Source organism: Hippocampus comes, unplaced genomic scaffold (assembly GCF_001891065.2).
Source record: "Hippocampus comes isolate QL1 unplaced genomic scaffold, H_comes_QL1_v1.1 scaffold317, whole genome shotgun sequence".
Classification (NCBI taxonomy): Eukaryota; Metazoa; Chordata; class Actinopteri; order Syngnathiformes; family Syngnathidae; genus Hippocampus; species Hippocampus comes.
In genome coordinates, this window is record NW_017805531.1 from 1,154,685 (window position 1) to 1,173,823 (window position 19,139).

At 42.4% G+C, this 19,139-nt stretch overlaps 1 protein-coding gene across 3 annotated transcripts; it reads right to left on the minus strand.

Moving 5' to 3' along the window:
* Nucleotides 1-732: 732 nt before the first annotated feature.
* LOC109520633 (probable cation-transporting ATPase 13A3) lies at nucleotides 733-18,516 on the minus strand. 3 transcript variants are annotated; one of them, XM_019877993.1, is made up of 32 exons: nucleotides 18,361-18,516; nucleotides 16,134-16,197; nucleotides 15,808-15,981; nucleotides 12,652-12,843; nucleotides 12,465-12,535; nucleotides 12,076-12,159; nucleotides 11,560-11,629; nucleotides 11,329-11,463; nucleotides 10,849-10,921; nucleotides 10,049-10,180; nucleotides 9,798-9,965; nucleotides 9,191-9,348; nucleotides 8,579-8,767; nucleotides 8,125-8,186; nucleotides 7,738-7,876; nucleotides 7,251-7,328; nucleotides 6,999-7,149; nucleotides 6,796-6,916; nucleotides 6,018-6,142; nucleotides 5,765-5,922; nucleotides 5,509-5,622; nucleotides 5,347-5,426; nucleotides 5,208-5,250; nucleotides 4,507-4,616; nucleotides 4,241-4,337; nucleotides 3,402-3,474; nucleotides 3,114-3,285; nucleotides 2,847-3,028; nucleotides 2,355-2,443; nucleotides 1,869-1,949; nucleotides 1,562-1,651; nucleotides 733-1,348 (listed from the first exon to the last, which is right to left on the minus strand). In XM_019877993.1, exons 2-32 carry the CDS (start codon nucleotides 16,182-16,184, stop codon nucleotides 1,166-1,168), a joined length of 3,645 nt encoding a protein of 1,214 aa, XP_019733552.1. In that variant the 5' UTR covers nucleotides 16,185-16,197; nucleotides 18,361-18,516; the 3' UTR covers nucleotides 733-1,165. The 3 variants fall into 3 exon arrangements, with proteins under 3 accessions (XP_019733552.1, XP_019733553.1, XP_019733551.1); XM_019877994.1 differs by lacking the exons at nucleotides 5,208-5,250; nucleotides 18,361-18,516 and adding exons at nucleotides 4,891-4,933; nucleotides 17,651-17,853; XM_019877992.1 differs by lacking the exon at nucleotides 18,361-18,516 and adding an exon at nucleotides 17,651-17,853.
* Nucleotides 18,517-19,139: the final 623 nt, after the last annotated feature.

The window sequence follows — 19,139 nt, forward strand, 5'->3', positions numbered from 1 at the left end:
GCACAGCTTTCAGACCAAAAAAAAAAACGTATGGGCCAAAGAGAAGAAAGATGAAGTTCAAAATGTTTGAAATAGCACAAGCTTGAGAAAATCTTTTCCAGGGGGTGGCTTGCTGTGTGAAAGAAAGGCTGTGTGTTTTGGCTTCTTTATATCTTTCCACTGGCCTCCATCTGTTGCTCTCCGGATACAAAAGGAATACTGCGGAGGGCACACAAAAACCCCCCAAAAAACACTTGCTTTGTGGAGAGGCAACACTATCCTCCAAATGACACGGCAAACATATCTCCACTTTGTACACGTCGGTGTTTACAGAAAAGATGATCCACGCAAGACACATCACAATTCATGATGCATCCTCATCATGAATATTCCCAAAAGGCTCTTCCCTGATCTGTGGGAGAATCTTTTCTTTTTGGTACAACTGAAGACCCCTCCCCCCCTTGCCGCCCCCTAAATCCACCCATTCACTGCATACATTGGCCCTGATCTCCACATGAAATGATAGCCCTCCGTCTCCTCCACGCTGCCGCCCTTTAGCGCCCATATGCCAGCCTGCGAGGAGGCTGGGAAAGTCCATAAATGATCAGTCGGCGATGGCTGAAAAATGTGTCACCCAGGTCAGCCCCCCAAGAAGAGTGACTTCATGTGGAGCTGGAATTGAACCCGGTACCTCTGCACTGTGAGCTCAACGCGCAAACCAATGGACCACCGGGCCGCCTACATGTAGCTGTCTTTTTTTTTTTTTTTAAACACATCCAAGTACAGTGTGTTGACTTTTGCTACCTTCATTACAGTTTATTTGCATTCATCGACAATCATTTGATCTCAAAACAAAGTCTATCCCTCCTGTTGTTGCCTTCTACAACCATTTTTCTTCACAAAACAAGTGCAATCTCCTCAGAAATTGTTACAAATGTTCTTTAATGTAAAAAGTCTAAATCAAGTCTCGGCTTTCGGGAAAGCCTGAAATCACAGATGTACTCCAATAACGGCTTCCAAAGTCCTTCAATGTTCAGTTCGATGGACTTTTTTCCCTCTCTACTGTCTATCCATCTCTATAAAAAAAAACTAAACAAAAACCTGAAGCAATCTAAAGCACCAAGTGAGGCACGGCATCTAGTGGAGGGAAGGCCACTGTTGGAGGATATTCTTGTCACTGTTGGTGTCAAAATGGCACCGATATGTGGTACTGAGTTGTGCCGGCATAGGTGATGGTGGAAGGTGCGGGAGGCCAGTCAACCTCCTCCTGGAGCTTCAGAGCCAGATATTTGTATTTCGTCTTCGGGGGCCGGTTTTTGTGAGAGAACATCCTGGAGAGGAAGGCCAGGCCCCAAAATTCCTTCGCCAGCTGAGATCAGGTTCAACATGACGGCGGAACACAAAAAGCAAGAGGACACTGTCAAAGAGGTGTCAAGATGTGAAAGTACATCGTAATTTCAAAGGGGCGAGTGCATCTGATGCAATGACTGGTAAGTATATGTGTACAAATAATACCAACAGAACAATGCGTGACTGTAGGAGTCGGCAAGAGCATTATGGATCAAATTAAAATCCTGCCAACCTGTGTTGTATTAGCAGCGTGTCGTTTGCTGGTCCACTTTACACTCGGCTTGGTTGGAAAAAACTTCCAGAGAGCGTCAAGGATCAGATTCTAGGAAACATTTGCGGCTGTCAGAGGACTCCACCTTATCGAGTCGCAAACCCACGAATGCACAATCAGGAATATTTGAACGTATGACTCAATTGTTTAGAAAGCGCAAAATACTCAAGGAACAAGCACTGTGCAAACAGAATGCAATTTGGTATCCGAAAAAAAAAAATTGGAATAATGAAGTCATCCTGAGGGAGATGTGAAAGTGTGAGCATACCTCCAGGATGAAAGACAGAACAGCATGTGCTAAAATAATGATGAGGAGTGTGATGCGCCAGTCGTAGGGAACGGTCGCAATCTGAGCAAAGGAAGAGAAACAGGATGAGCACTTAGAATTTCTGCCAGTCAATGACATTCATACAGCATCATACGGTTATCGGTGATGGGCAGAAATATTAATTTTGTCTTGGACCTACTTAAAAAAAAAAAATCATATTTTGCAGGAAGAGTTTGCCAGAAAAGCTATACATTGTGTTGAATAAGGGTCCCAGGATTGACCCCTGGGGAGCCCCACAGTTCGTAGACCTGTGGTCTACTTTTACTTTTCTGTAATTGCTATGTGATAGCGGTGATATAAGAGGCACATTGAGTCAAAGTGAGTCCCCACTGAAGGTCAAAGTAACAAACGCATACAGCACCACTGATAGTTAGCCATGCATCCGGGTGGGTAGAGTGGGTTTCTCAATAAATAAACAAAGTTCACCTCCATCAGCTCATCAACAGCAGGAATGGGATTCAGCATGATGAACAGGATAAAAGCATACAGAACAGTGCAGGTTAACACGAATGACCCTGAAATTTCCAAAAAAAGAACAAGTTAGTCAGACTCAACAGTTCCACTAGATAGCAGAAGGTACAATCAACACGTGCATCCACCTGTTGCCATTCACAATACAGAATAAGAGCTTTGTGTTCAACTAAACAGATTTGACGCAGAGTCAATTTCTGAGGAAATAGACTCGAGATCCTTATTTCAGTATTTTTAGGCTACTTTATGTGTGTATTAGTATGCCGGGAAATTGTTGTAATGTGTATGTGCAGAAGCTCAACAAAAATTGGGGAAATGCTGCTCTCGAAACAGGCCCGCTGTGATTTGTATAAACATGAAAAATGATGCGGGGGCAAAATAAAGTGACAAATGAAAGCAGCATATTCGATGGCGACAACAATCTCTTTGCCTTGCACACAGTCTTACAGTTTTTATAGCTCGGCTGTCTGAAGGGTTTTCCTTTCGCAAAGACAATGGCGACAATCAAGTACTGGAAGGCAGAAACGTAGAAGAGGGAGGTGTTTTCATAATTGGTGATGATATAGAGGGCTCCGGCTTCGGTTTTGTTGAGGCCGCAGGTGTCACTGAATCTGGAGTCATTGCAGTGACTGCGACGGAGGAGAAAGTTTGTATATTTTAATAACATCGCAGGAAAAATAAAGCTTGCATAGGGTACAAGGCAGTGCTACTCACATTTCCTGAGGAGTCCGATACCAACTCTGTTGCTGCACTAAGAAGAAAGTAAAAATCTGAAAGAGTAGGCAGTTGAGCATCTGAAATATAATTGAGGAGAGCACCGGGATGGACATCAGACTGGTTGGGGGGGTGCGTCGCGACAACTTTTTCCACGCTGGGTTCAGACTCACTGTACAGCAAAACAAAGCGGTGGACAAATCAGTAGCCTTGGTTGTATCATTTTATCTGACGTCAAAGCAAAATGCAAATGTGGATCAGGCTGGCGGATCCTTGTCGACGACTTACTGGTAAAGATGATTAGAGAAAGCATTACAGTGTCAGTTAAGAGGTACTGCCAGTCTCCAAAATTGCTGACAACCTAAAGAGGAGGCAACACAGTAAGCATCAGGAAGGCAAAACAACTCGGGATCTGCCCTCCCAGTGGCGCCACGTGCTTGGACGCCACCCAGCGCGGCTGCACGTAAGAGCATAATTCTCCCATTCGCGCTTAAGTAAATACCTTACGCGCCTTCGTTACACACTATGGAGGCACGGCCATTCTCTCGTCTTGGCTTCCGACACGCCCACCATGCGAACCTTGGAAATTAGCGCGCAACCACCAAAGCAACGTGATTGTGTCAAGCCGAATGTGGCTCTAATTTCCATATCGTGGAGTTCTCAAGAGAAATGACTTTAAGCGTGAAATTAAATTTCGTTTTGGATCCGGAAGTTAGCGCCATTGACATGTGCGCAACCCAACCACGGGATACCTTGAAGGAGGGTGTGTCTTTGCATTCCCTTTTTTAATAAATCCAATACAAGCAACATAATCAAAATAACACAAGGCCCATTATTGCGATGACTGTATTGCTTGTGATCGGCGCTTCCTGGTCCCATAAGCACGTGGAAATGCTGCTGACTGGTGGTGAAGTTTCATTGTAATGTCGTAGGGACAAAGTATGATCCCCTAATTCATACAAAATAAAAATAAAACGGGTCAATAACCAAGCTAAAAAAAATTTCCTGTTCATACCTTTGCTTGTTTCCCACACACATTATCGCCATGTCTTGTAAAGAGTCTTTTACGTGAAAAGAATTGAAAACAGTCAAACAATTGGGAAATCGAAAGATTTCAGCGTAGTTACCGTGTAAAGCAGAATGACTCCGCAGAAGAGGATGAGGCTGAAGAGAGACATGAATTTGAACACGCAGAAAGTGGTGACAAGAGCAGCGCGGCCTTGCCTGCGGACAGTGAGGGAACCATCGGAATCTTGAAAATCCAAAAAGTTCCACTATCACCGGCATGCACGACAACAGCGAGATTCGACGCAACTCAAAACGAAACTCAAACGTCCAATTCTCCGCACGACACCGACAAAAATCAACTGGCTCTTTTCCAACTTCACGCTACCTGATGAGGTTGGTAATGCAGGAGATGTTTGGGATGGAAGAGGTGAAGGGGGAAGCCACAGAGGCCTCCAGATCAGAAAGAGACACCCCGCTGTGAGCTTTCTTCAGTGCCTGGAAGAGACACAAACAAAAGCTCAACAGAAGGAACTCACCAACTCACATCAGCATGAAACATTTTCACCCAAATGATTGAAAGAACACTTGAGTTACGCCGAGGTACCAATGAACTGGGGGGGCCCATTGGCATAAAACCGACCAAAGCGGGTGACCGCTGCAAGTAAATTGAATGACATGCTTGGTCACGGAATGAAGTGAACTCGTGAGTCAAGGTACCAACTGTGTAAGACTCCACAGAAAAATCGTGAAAAGATCAACATAAACTTACCCCACAGTCATTCGCGCCGTCTCCACACATCCCGACAGTGTAACTGCGCAAAATAAAAAGGCAACAAAGACATAACATGATACACTAAAATCATATGATGAATACACATAACCTGGAGAAAACATGGAAATAATCTGACTCGAGGCTCTGCAGGGCTTGCACCAGCTGAGTCTTCTGGTCTGGAGTCATGCGGGCAAACACGGTGGCTCTCAGGAGGAACTTTGGCGCCCCGATGAGGAGAGACAAAGAATAACATCCAGTCGTTGTCCTTGGCAAGACACAACAGTAAGGTAAGAAAACATTTACTGTAAACTTACCCCACAGTCATTCGCGCCGTCTCCACACATCCCGACAGTGTAACTGCGCAAAATAAAAAGGCAACAAAGACATAACATGATACACTAAAATCATATGATGAACACACATAACCTGGAGAAAATATGGAAATAATCTGACTCGAGGCTCTGCAGGGCTTGCACCAGCTGAGTCTTCTGGTCTGGAGTCATGCGGGCAAACACGGTGGCTCTCAGGAGGAACTTTGGCGCCCCGATGAGGAGAGACAAAGAATAACATCCAGTCGTTGTCCTTGGCAAGACACAACAGTAAATGTTTTCTTACCTTTGGGACGAGGTGTGGAAAGTGCTCAGTGATGACATTGAAGGCTTGGCCGCTCACAGCGAAGTGATAGCCGGGCTCCTCCTCGCTATGCAATCCAAAATTGATCTTGGTTGTCTGAATGGGAGCAAAGAGGGAACGAAGCACACACAAAAACAAAAACAGGAGATGTAATTCGTTGGAGACTCACAAAACATCACGCATCAGTAAATATATATTATTTAAAAAAACATTTTGTCTAACATTCTTTCTGTCTTACCTGATTGCTTTTCAGAACCGGATTCTCGGAGTAGCGCCACGTTATGGTGGCGGGGTTTTGATCATTAGGAGGCACGGCATCGGCAATAATGACTTTCTCATGGCCTCGAATCATTCCGCAGTCTCGAGCCACCGATATTGCTGTCAACATGTTGTCACCTAACGTCACACAAACGCGATGGCAAGCAACAAGAAGCTCATTAGCTGCACTGGAATACGTATCCACTGTGGGAAGGCCTCAAAAGAGCGCTTACCTGTAACCATTAAAGTTCGAATGTTGGCTTGTCGCAAATCCAGCAAAACTCCGGCGGTCTGTTCTTTGATTTTGTTCTGCATGATGATTAAACCAAGGAGGTCCATGTTGGTCTCGATTTGCTCTCTGTTAAGGCCAAGCACACACAGACACACACACACACACACTTGCTCGTATTTGTTAGTGGAAAAAAAAAAATCTTCTGATGTCAACAAATCCAGGTAGACACCTCGGCAGTTCAAAGAATGTCTTTGTACTCTAGGGTGGGATGTCCCAGTAACTCAGCAATAATTATAAATGATGGAGGAATGTACAATGCGACCTGTAAATGTTTGTGCCCAGAGAGTTTGGACAGCAGTTTGAGATGAGGAGTTCATCCGGTCAAAATACATCCATGACCATTCAAAAGTCAGTGGGGTCCCAAAACACACTTTTGTAAATACACAATGTCATCCAAAAGCTTGGGGCTCACTTAGAAATGTTATTTATTTATTTATTTATTTTTTAAAAGATGCTGTTTTAGCACATTAATAATATCCTGACTGCATTCCAAATGTTAGCATAATTGGAAAAACAATACCTACTTTTCAATCAAAACGTGGGACATTTCAAAGTGCTTCCAAACTTTTGAATGGTCGCGCACGTCAATGTTGAGCGACACGCAATATTACTGGTACATTGCCTGCCTCCTGAAAAACGAATTCACCCATCTTTTTATCTTTGCTACATTGAACTGGGATAGAATAGTGATTGACTTTAAGTAGAAGATGAACGCGTACCGGCTGAGGCTCTGGACTTGAAGCCAGGGGAGTTCAGAGTCCAGTCGGTGATGTGCCAGAGCGATAACCCTGAAGCCCTGCCGCGTGTAAGTCTCGAGTGTCTCTTTGAAATTCTGCGGGACTGCGGAGACAAACATTAGCACAGCAGGCTTGTCTTGTCATTTGTGAGTGCCGTACATTTATGGTTCTTCCACGTTTCTGACCTGTGTGCGGTTTGCAGAGATTGGACACCGTCTCCGGTGCTCCTTTCAAGTAGGCGTCAAAGTGGTTTTGTCCCAGCTGCCTGACCACCACGCTCATTCTCTGCAGCGCCGGGGAGAAGGGGAACTGGCGCACAATGCCAAACTCACCCGACTGAAAGGAAAAATAGCCTTTAAGGAGTCGTGAATTTCTGCTACGGGCAGACAGGAGCAACAGAAAAATAGACGCTTAAAGTCATGGAGTTGAAGGATTACCTGATCGGGAAATTGAACAACAGTGGAAATTCTGGCATTGTAAAGCGCAACCTGGTATTCGGTTGCCTCCTCAAGAATCTGAAGAAACGAAATGTTGGATGATAACCCACTTCTGACAATGTTTCTGACAGCAAAAATTGGAAATTCTATTTCAAAGTCAAGTCAAAAATATTCTTGACGCACCCCCACTAGTCTAAAAATGACATAATGAGAAAACTTTTATTTGTCTCACAATGGAGAAATTTCCAACTTACAGCAGCAAAATTATGAAAGGGGGAAAGTAGAAAACAAAAAGTACTTAAATAAATATACATAAGCTCTGTATTTGGACTCGCGCATAGAACATGTTCTTGTAAAGACAATTTTGGACTTGACTTGGCCTTTAAAACGTGAAGCCTATCCCACAAAGTATCATGGAACCATCGTGAACAGCAGACTCCTGGGAAGAGAAACACACTTTTACATGTAAACACTCGGTGCTCCTTACCGAGCCGGTGGCGCCGAACACCTTGACGTCTAAGGGGTCCCCACAGAGTTTGCCTTCTATGGTGATCAAGGAGTGGCAAGTTGCCATGCAGGCGGCAAAAGAAGTCTCTGTTGATATCTCCGTGTCTGGAGCTAAAAAACTATCGGGCAAGGAAGACATTTCTCATCATTCAGACCGTTGTTCAAACTTGAAAAGAATAAAATATTCAAACCCAAGATGCTTTTATTGAAGGGAGTCCAGTGTTGGTGGTCGCTAATGGCATTGTGTCACTGACGTTTTCAGAAAATGATTCTGGCGCACATAAATATTGCGCACGTGTTTCAATGTCACGACCCAAAGCCCGCCAGCTACCATTTTGTAGCTAGCGGCATAGTAACAGATACTCACATGCCATTTTCAGCTCTCTGAACACCCCACAGGTCCAAACAGTCTTCCGTGAGAGTGCCCGTCTGATAAACGTTGAGAGTAAGGAATTCAAATTAGGTTGACACCCATTGGTTAGACATTTAAAAAAAAAAAAAAAAAAAAAAAAAAAAAAAAGAAAGATCATTTGAATAGCTTAGCACGATCAAAATGCCACATCCTAGTTCCATTAACAGAAGAAAACAAATGTTTATTGACATGATTTAATGATCACTTCTGTCAAGCACGTTGAGTTGACTTGTGTATTTTTGTGCGATATAAATAAAACCGCCTTGATTCCAACCCCTAAAACCGTCAAGGTTTCTCGAGTTGAAACAATAAAACTGGACTTTTAGGTTGAAGGGCTTCTTCATTTCTCAATTTTGTAGCGCACATCAAAGTGAATGCAAACGAAATGCAAGCTGTGGATTCGACCCACCTTGTCAAAGCAGACCAGGTTGAGCTGACCGGAGATGTTGATCCTCTGCGGACTGATGCAAAAGATGCCGAGTCGCTTCATGCGGCGCTGGGCGTGCATCAGCCCGGCAGTCAGCGCCACCGGTATGATTGGGGGCACGGCAATAAGAGTGATGTTCAGAGCGTCGTAGATGACGGCCTCAACCGAAACCTACGTAGGATGCAAAAAAGCAACTAGCAACATTACGGAGATCATTTAATGGAATCAACTGCATGGATGCTTTCATCGTGTTTTTAAACAACAGGCACCACATTGGTTCCGGATGGCAGAAAAGTAACTCCCGCTGACGAATTGCAATGATACAATTACAAAAACCTGTTGGTGTTTATGGTTCCACCGCCAGATACTTTACACCACAAAAGGCGTAGGATTTTTTTTTCCAATTTCCTTCAAAATATCAAAATGAATCCGCCGGAACTAGCAGACGATGAGGCTCAATGCCCCGTTTTCGCAATCACTCCACCTCGGCCGAATGACAAGAAGGCTTTGTTGAACGCTAAGTCTTCCGCCACCCGGAATGACATGTCGCATCCTGGTGTCAAGTGTGTAGCTGATCAATTTGAGAAGCGATACCCCCAATATGACGTCGACAACGATGGCGTAGAAGAACCCGAGCACTGCCAACACCACCATGCACATGAGGAACTGTGTGGCGTCACGGTGCAGTTTGAAGTTGGTGGGCTTGGGGTAGAGGATGGAGCGCACGAGCTGGCCCTTTTCTGTACAAAAGCCTGTTGGATGATGGAAGACGAGTGTATTAGCATTAGGAAGGCAAAACAGTTGAAGAATGTTTTTTTTTTTTTTTTTTTTGGGTCACATCTTAGTATAAAGGTCATTCATCATTAGCAGTCCTGCCTTGACCAACGGGCCTACCTGGGCTCTACCCAGGGGCCTACGGTACTCAAGGGCCCATCAGAATAAAAAACTAGTGAGGTGAGGCTTTATTCAAATCTTGCTAGCAGTTTCAACACAGCACACACGCCATTTAGGGAATACTAATGTCCTCATATGTGTCACATTTGACCAAATTCCTCTCAATTTCCCATCAAATCCCATAAAGGCCAATGAATTCACCTTCTTGGCATTGAAACTTTCCAAATAGGGATACGTCCAAAATTTCCAGGCATACTTCATGGAAATGTTCCAGAAAAATTCCACCCGTTTGAACCGCTGTCCTCACCTGTTCTGACCACGACCACCTTCACCAGCTTGCCAGCATAGTAACGGCTCTGGATGACATGTGAGCCGCAGAAGAGGGTGTGTCGCTTGTGTTCCTCGGTGGAGTAGATCCTCTCTGCGTCATCGCCCGAACTCGGCAAACTGGTCTTGGTAACAGGTACGCTCTCTCCTAGTGAACCCAACAGGATTCATTTTTCACAGGATTCCAAACCCTGAATGGACAAAGGGGAATTGCGAACGCGGAAGGTCAACCTGTCAACATGCTCTCGTTCACAATGCAGGTGCCACGGATAAGCACGGCATCACAGGGCATGATCATCCCGTTGGCTGGAATCGTGATGACATCACCGGGCACCAGCTCAGTCGACATGACCTGTTCAACATCTGGGATCAAGTTTGAAGAAAAAAAAAAAAAGGACATTGATCATTACTGATAATTGTCACACTGCAGAGCCTATTAACGGGAATGTTACTACAACATTGGTACCTTGACTTGATTCGCTCCGTGACTAAATTTACACAGATATGAAATATATTTTGAAATGAATTGAAATGCCACGAACGAATTTCCAGCTATATAATAAAAAAGAGAAAATATCGAAATAAACTGGGTTTATAAAATCTTTGCTGTACATATTGTGGTATTCGCATGTTGCATGTGTGCCTTTAAGGGGCGTGGTCAAGTGAGTGACATCAAGAACGTGACTGTTAATCTGCGCGTGAGCGTTTGGCCTTGAGTGATGAATGACAGCAGCTTCTTGGAAGTGTTTGCATTTTGTGTTTGTGCGATTGACTGCACTCAACGTGCAGGGCTGACTCTCCTTGCCCACATGGGTGAGCATTACTGGGACTTAATGGCTCAATTTTTTTTCCCCTTCACTCAAGCGGTGGGGTATCCGGAGCTTACTCAAAACTCAAATTTTGGCCAAAAAATATATTATAATCGACTGAGCTCCAGCTCATAATTCCAAAAACTAGGGGCACTCCTAAGTCAAGCTACCAACGTATTTAAAAACATACACTTTCATGAGGGCATGAAATGGAACACGTGCCTTTGCTTCTTCTGCACACTGAAACTCGCATCATACTGTGTGCAACCACCAAGTTATGCAGTATCGCATATTGCTGGAATGAGAGTGGTGGGAAGAGATTGAAGAATGCAAGAATTAAAAACAGATCAGGGCAACAGACAGTTGAGAAAGGACAAAGATGACTGCTACAAATGCCACATGACATTTCCATGTTAAGTTGAACTGCTGGCCATAACATTGATTGGACCAAATGAAATCTGCTTTGACATCATAGTTTACGTATGCAGCATAATGGATTTTGTTCCCATTGGATAACATTTGGCAGGATTTTTTTTTTTTATTTTGTGCATGGATTTGTGTTGAAATTTCAAACGATGTAGCCAATTTTTGAGGCAAAAATATAAACACCCAAATTTGCAGAAAAAGGGACCGTGTCTACAATTTTTTTTTGTAGGAATAGCAGAATATAAGAGGGAAAGCCTATGGTTCGATTTTGCTCACCTTTCTTATGCTGTACAAAGAAGCAGCTATTAAAATTAAAGAAAAAAATAACACGCTGAGGGAATAATGGAAATAGCCCTGAACAGCCCACAGAACAATAGCGAAGAGCTGGAAGATGTAAAATGGGTTCAAGACCTTGAGGGAAGAAGAGAAAATAAATGACTGTTAAAGAACAAGAGAAGCTACAAAAAAAATGTCAACAAATGTTATTTTCTCATCTCAGAAACGTACCTCTTTTATAAAGAGTCTGAATAAAGATGGCACCTGTACGTCAATCTCATTCTTGCCGAAAAACAAAGCCCTGTTGACAAACAAGCAGTGGAGCTGATTCAACAACCTGTTTGAAGGATTTCTTATGAGAAAGGCTCTTAAGAGAATAAAAGCAACTTGGCATTGACAAAGCCGTCTTAAATTTCAACAACGTCATCGTAGTGACAAAGATATTTTAAATATTCTACAATGTAAAGTCCCTCCATCATGACACACTTACATGTCTAAGTAATCAATGGAATGTGAAGGGAGAATACGACATTCTTTTTGTGGGCGGAAACTAATTTGGTCTGCACATGCCTCACCCCTCCCATTCACAACAAGCGCCGTACCTGGGGAGACAGAGACTTCTCTATCGCCACCCCACCCCCCCTTCCCTCTGGAACTCTCTCCCTCATCACCTCAGACACACTCCTCTCTTTTTATTATTATTAAAAATAATAGTCGAAAGAAAATCGAAATGTCAAATGCTGGTACCTGTGGTCTCGTATTGTGGTGGTGAGTCCATAGCTGTGGTCTCTGTGAATGTCGGCGCAGCTCACCTTGGTGTCCTCCAAGCCCCTAAAAAGTCACTTGAATGTTATTTTTGCACCCATTGAATGGATCGGTGATTCTCAATGTGCTTGGGGTACCCCGAGTGGTACGAAAGTATATCTGCTGTGAGTCCAATTCAGTTGAATTTTGCTTTTAAAGACACCATAAAGTGAATTCAGAGGGTTTTTTTTCTTTTTTTGGTGGATACACATTTGAAGACAATTGCACTGATTTGCGGAGCTCTGCATTAAACAGTTTTTAACCATTTCAATTTTCCTGATTTTTTTGATCAAATAGGCCAGTAATAGGACAGTGTTTTACGGGACTCATACTTAAATATTTCAAAGTCCTGCGTGCCTTCATTCCAGTAGTATCTGATGCTGTGGAAAGTAAAGTAGTGGACCTATGAAGTGGACAGAGGGAAAGGGGAAATAGGGGTCAATATATCAAAACCTATTGATAAGAGGCACAAAAACCATGTGGCTATTTTGTTTAAAAAAAAATCTGTACAGTTCTCACAATGTTAGCAGACTGTCTGTGGTAGAATTTCCCGTTTGGTTCCTTCTGTTCAGCAATGAGGTTTTGGTGGTAGCGGTGGTCATGTCCATTCAGTAAGTGAGCTGTGGACTGATGCTCCACACTATCAAAGGGGGTCTTCCCTGGAGCCAACATCACATGTACTTTGGCACGAGCCCACTGCCGGAAATCATCCTGTGAAAGCAATGAAAACGAATTTGCTTCCCATTTTGGCTCAAATATATTTTATCCAGTCTGTTATCACATATATGAACATTTAAGCAGATGGTGTACCAAAGTGTTGTCAATAATGCCACTTAGTAGCCCCTTTGATTACACTAATTTCAGTATCAACATCATAATAGGATCACAACAACAAATTGTATGTAGCGTTGGGTACATTTTTTTTTTCACAGTAAAACATTAAATACTGTAATATGAATTATATGAACAGGATCCCTGCCCCACCCTGAAAAAAAGTCAGTAGTTTCCCCAGAAACCAAGTGTTTGTTTTCATAATTTTGTGACATTAACTTGGGGAAAACTATTTTAATTTGAGACACTTACTTACATGTGTACGTAGTTGCAAGCTTTGATATATATTAAATACTACACCTAATAAAATATACACCTAATAATAATAAGAAGAAGAATCCTTATGTTAAATCGAAATGTTAAATTTAAATCTAAATGATTAATATACAGTTAAACGTTAAACTTAAATCCAAATGTTAAACAGAACTCTAAATGCCAAACGTAAACCTACACGTTTAAATCTAAATGTATAAATGTTAAATTTAAGTGAACATTTGGTTTCTCTCTCGAGATTTATATATAACGTTTAGATTACGACTCGGATTTAACATTTAGATTTAGATTCACTAGTTTTGTATTCTTGCAAATGTTGAAAACAAGCGACTCCTCAAAACACCTTTTTTTTTTCTCCCAACGTTGAAGCCAAATGTGAACCGCTTCACAAACGGCACCCTATACAGTATACATGGCTTGTTTCGGATGTGTGCACGTTTTTTTTTCCTCGCCTCTTGCAAACTGGTTTGCTGAACATTTTTTCGGCCCTGCCCTGACCTGCATGCCTTGCATCTAATGTCTGTATGATTGATCCCGGTTGTGTGTGTGTGTGTGTGTGTCAGCTGTTAATGATGCGATTGAGGGCAGTCCGGAAAAGCATGTGACTGCATGTCAAAAAATTAACAAACAGTTTTATTGTAAAACTGCTTGAGTGTGTGTAGGCGTGGAAATAGAACTCTGCGTTACAGTAGCTCTGCCGTGATTATCATGAGGATGAGCACAACAGAAAATAAATGAAAGATGGATGTGAAGCTGAGAAAAAGTCAATTGTTAAAGATGTTATGATCTCTGTGTACGTGTTTCCACAACGTTGGTGTGGGAATATTCATTATTTGAAGAAATATCACTCCCAACGTGGATGCGAATTTCCTGTTAGCATCTAAATGCGATTTTACAGTGACTTTAGCATTAGCGCGAGCGATGTTTTTTTCAAAACTAAGCATGTTTTGTATTTCAATATACAATGTGTGTAATTCTTTTTGTTAAGTGTTTAGTTTTACTCTAAAATTCCAACTGGGCGTCATTAAATAGCTTAAAGCACGCTCATCCGCGATAGACACTTGGTTCGCAACCAACGTGGTGCATTCAGGTTACTTTCACATCGTCTGGAACTTTTTTTCCCTACGATTATAACGTTTTTAAAGACCAGAGAAGCCAAAATTATATTAAAATTTCGATTATTCCTCCGTACCTACCACAAAGGCAATATTATTCAGAATACCACGTTTAGACCAGCGGGGCCGCATAGAACATATTCTTGCAAAGAAGATTTTTGACTTGACTTTCCCTTTAACTGAATACCTACGTAAGAGGGGAGGTATGCCAATAAAACAGACAGACACAACACTTACCTAACTCCTCCCTACCTTCGGGAAAATTAGAAACTCCGATATGATTGAGAGGCCTCAGGTAAATCTGTCATCCTTGCATACTTTACCTATGACTCGCTTGGCGTGCAGAAAGTTTCAGCTACCATCAATGAATGAAAGATTCAAAGTCATCAAGTGGTGCTCAACCCAAACCGGCTAAACTGAGTAAATCAGATTATTTCGATTTGAAACGATTCCAAAGTAAAGAATTTTTGTGGCATTTATGGGAACACATAGTAGTGCAGGTAATATTAAATTGGCTTTGGGATTATTACGGGGTAGGCCAAGCATATAAAAAGCCTAAGCGGCTTCTTAGGCCGCCTGGGTCACTTAAGGGTTTCATTCAAATGATGTCATCTCATGGCACAGTCTAACCTGTCGACAACCGCACCCCATGCGCTGATAATAGTAACATGAAATATTGGCATAGTGTGCATTTGAAGCACATATAGTCATTGACAGTGTAAGAGGAGAGATTCTTTGCAACTGTATCATTCAAATTGACTGTACTAAGACATTGAATTATTGGCACAGAATTTTTACACTACACCACCTTTTTGACGGTAAAAACATGAAGTGTTAAAAATGTCTTGGTTAAAAAAGACTGTATTGCATTCAATTCAAATGCAAACTCAGGTATACTTCCATATGATGCAGCAGTTAAATACAAAATTCAAGACTGTGTGACGTCTGAAAATATTGCTTCCCCACTGGTATGTGTGAGGGTCAATCACCTGGTGTGTGGATGTGAATTGTCAATTGTAATTTTTTTTCACTATTCACTCGCGTTGGGCCACATCGGTCAGTGTGCGGCGCGCTTCAAGTACCACTTTGTCTGCCAGTTTCAACAAAGAGGCGACCAAACAGAATGGATGATCCTGAATGGCCCAAAACATCAAAGGAGTTGATCAGGGGCACGAGGTTCGGGTACAAATACTTCTGGACTTCACTGCAAGTCCCTGTGGCATCGCACTTCAAATGAGCTAGTCTGGACTTGAAGCTGGCATGCTCACACGGCCACATTTGAGCATGCTGATGTACCACACACTGACCGACCTATGTTCCTCCCTTGCTTGTGCCTATTACGCTCTGATCTGCTTTGTAGAAGCAGTAAGACGTGGAGGAAAGTGTGACAGTGAGCATGGCAACGACATCTGCACAGGCGACACACGGAAAGCGTTCGGACTTTGTCCAAGCGTACCGTCGTCCGGAGTAGCAGAGTGTGCGCTTCCCTCAGTGAGCTGAGCGTGCAGGTGGCTTTGACCCCCCACTCGGGCAGCCAGTAGAGCAGCAGCAGCAGGAGACCGCCAGAGCAAACGGCACCAACGCCCACCAGGATCATCTTCCACAGGCAGGGCCGGTAACCCCACACCTCCTGTGTGCCCAAATGAAGACATTTTACACATTTAACTGCGAGCTATGACATCAAGCTACTTCCAAGGGGATTCTTTCAGAGAGAGCCCAGGCACGCTCATTTCAGCCCTTGTGTTTTCGGTCACTGATGGATAAATAGATGGGGATAATTACCATCTCATCTTCCAGGCCTTGATTTATTAACGTCATTTCTCTGGTCTCCATGCTGACAAAAGAGCTGTAACGAAAAGACGAGCTGCTATATAACTACAGGATTTCAAGCAACATGCAAGTTTTTTTTTTCATTTGAATCCCTTCTAGGCAAGTGGTTCTCATATAAATATTTTAAATATTTCCTGTCATCAGGACTTAAGTACTGCATTAGGTTGACATATTCTGATTTACATCCAGCAAGGGTGTCCAAACTTTCTTCCATGGGCCACATGCAGAAAAATCAAGGTCATTTTGACATTAACTTTTTTCATTTTGGGCAGGCCGGAAAATTGCATGGCGGGCCGGAAATGGCCCCCAAGCCATAGTTTCGACCCCTCTGACATACCGTCTACTCATCATCAAAATGCACTAAATTGTTCTTGTGTACACTGAGAAACAGTTTAAAAGCTTACTTCTAAAAGGGTGAACTCATTTGTGTTGAGCACTATAAACTCAAAACAACAATTTAAATTATGTATAATTGTGTCTGAGGGCAATCATTGTGCATAGGCATTTCTGTACTGTATTTATCCTACATTCTTGAGCTGAAGGTACATGATCCTACAAGTGAAGCACTCAATGTCAACTGGTCGAATTTTCTAGCGTTACTCGTAGTATTAGTAGCAGGCCGTGGGCAGTAGTTTCACCTAACTTGTAAAGTGTAATTATCCTATAAGTCTGCAAAGTTTAAATTCTGTACTTTGGGATGAATTGTACTTGTCAGAGTAATTTTAATGCAGCATCTGTGTTATGCGTATTTTTGATTAAAAAAAAGAAAGAAACAGCCACAGCTACAGTCTGCTCTCTACTTTCATTATAATCTATTATTGCTTGCACTACGTATTTATCAGGGACAATTCCTTGTGGCTAATTTTCCCCGAATCAATGTGATTTTATCAATATTTAATGTCTCGTTGCTTTAGTTGAAGTGATAATAATGGTCAATTTAGATTTTTTTTCGTCTAATTGAAAGTTCATGCCCTGATTTTTAAAAATCCGAATTAAGTGACTCACGTGGTACTCAGTGCTTGAGTATTTTTTCACTAACGCTTTTTTTTTTAATTCTTTCCCATTTATGTTTTTATTATTATTATTATTTGTCGAGTAATTATTTGCACTACTTTTATGGAGTGACAAAAAAGAAACAGTACTCTTACTTGAGTACATTTCGTGTCTATCTACCTCTCCTGTTGACGACACTTGGTCGTTATTATGAATTAGTGCTTTGTTAGCAACACGGTGCTTCTCTCGACGCGTCTGCGGAGATCCAAGCGCTCACTTGCAGTTCCGCTGCCCGATTTATTTCAATTTCAAGCAAGGTGTATCCAATCGGTGAACACGTGAAACAACCGGCATGTGCAAACGAGCAGAACTGCGCGTAAACGACTTCGCAAACGTCAACATCGGGTGCCTACGAATACGATGTACACGGAGGTCAACAAAAATACATACATTGTAATCACTAAACATTTACATACCAGTTATTTGGCCAGAGAGGACTCCTTTTTCCATACACAGAATTGAATGAGCGTACCTGTTGCTCCACATTTCTCTTCTGGCAAACGTCTGCGGTTATTTGCCTTTCTTAATGAGCAGGACACACCTCTAAGGTTGGATTTACACTGCATGCTTCAAGAGACACAAATCCGGATTTTTCTCTCTCTCTCTCCTGTGGTGCCACAATTCGCGTCACGGTCGAGAAGAGCGAAAACAATGCATCCAAACAGATATCGAATAAGCCTCTTCCGAATCTGAGATAAAAATCTGATAAGCATCAGGTAATTCAACTCACTGATTTTCAAAGTCAATGAAGTCTTGATGTTACTGATTGCTGACCTCAAATACTACTACTACAACTACTTCCACCACCACAACTAAAACAAACATGAAAAATACATACACTATACTCAAACAAACGTGCAATTACTCATCGATGCCCCCCCCAAAAAAAAACGTCATTGTGCAACAGATGAAAAATCCAATTTGATTAAAATGTTAAATGGAGTGCAACATCTATCAGCGAATCTACATCATAAGGTGTCTCACACATACAGTATTTAGATTCACGTGCACCTATTTGCCAATCGATTGAACTGTTCAGTACAACGGGAGAACGCAACTGGCTACCTGCTGTTCTTTTAACTCCTAAATGCCCCCAAAAGTTTTAATTACAGTTAAAATGACTTACCTTGACCAGAATCCAATCCAAGTCACTCGCACGCCTTCTCCTGTCGATAAAGGCGAGTCTCCTTCCTCTTATGCCACTGGAGGATTAAAGGCCTTTAGATCGCAGTCTCTAAGGACATGAAGTAGGAGTTCAACAATAACTCCATCCTGAAAAAGGCCCAACAGAGGATGTACTGTACTTCCTGAGGCTGCTGAGGAAGCACGGCCTGCTGAGACAGTTCTACACCTCAGTCATCGAATCAAAGTTCTTCCATCTCAGTCTAGTTTGGGGCTCACACAAAAAAAAAAAGATCAGTCATCGAATCAAAGTTCTTCCATCTCAGTCTGGTTTGGGGCTCACACAAAAAAAAAGGACAAAATCCAACTGCAATGGACAGTTAGGACTGCTGTAAAAAATCATTGGTACCACCCTACTCGCTCTCGAGGACTTGCACGTTGCAAGAACCGAGATAAAGGCACGGAAAATCCTACAGGACCCCCCCACACCCTGCCCACCACCTCTTCCAGCTACTCCCTTCAAGTAAGTGCAATTGAACCATGCACACCAAAACCAGCAGACATTCAAAGAGCTTCTTCTCTCTGCAATTGCTGAGGAAAATATTCGGGGAAAATTAGTACTATTAAAAATACAGGAAATACAGGCCATACTTGAGAAAATATCAAAATGTCATTTTTTAGCTTGTTTTACAGCCTAAGCATTGTGCATTTTGCAAAGTGAAGGGTTAAAAAAATACAAATGGATATTTCAGACGAATCATCCCCACTTTGTTACTGTTCTGG

Bases quoted from the DNA above. Each gene is read 5' to 3' on its own strand.
- LOC109520633 (XM_019877993.1), bottom strand. From the start codon at position 16,184: ATGGAGACCAGAGAAATGACGTTAATAAATCAAGGCCTGGAAGATGAG. The intron at 5,623-5,764 runs GTAAGACAGAAA...GCTCCCATTCAG, and splicing joins CGGTTCTGAAAAGCAATCAG to ACAACCAAGATCAATTTTGG. The intron at 4,617-5,207 runs GTAAGTTTACAG...TGTCTCTTCCAG, and splicing joins ACGGCGCGAATGACTGTGGG to GCACTGAAGAAAGCTCACAG.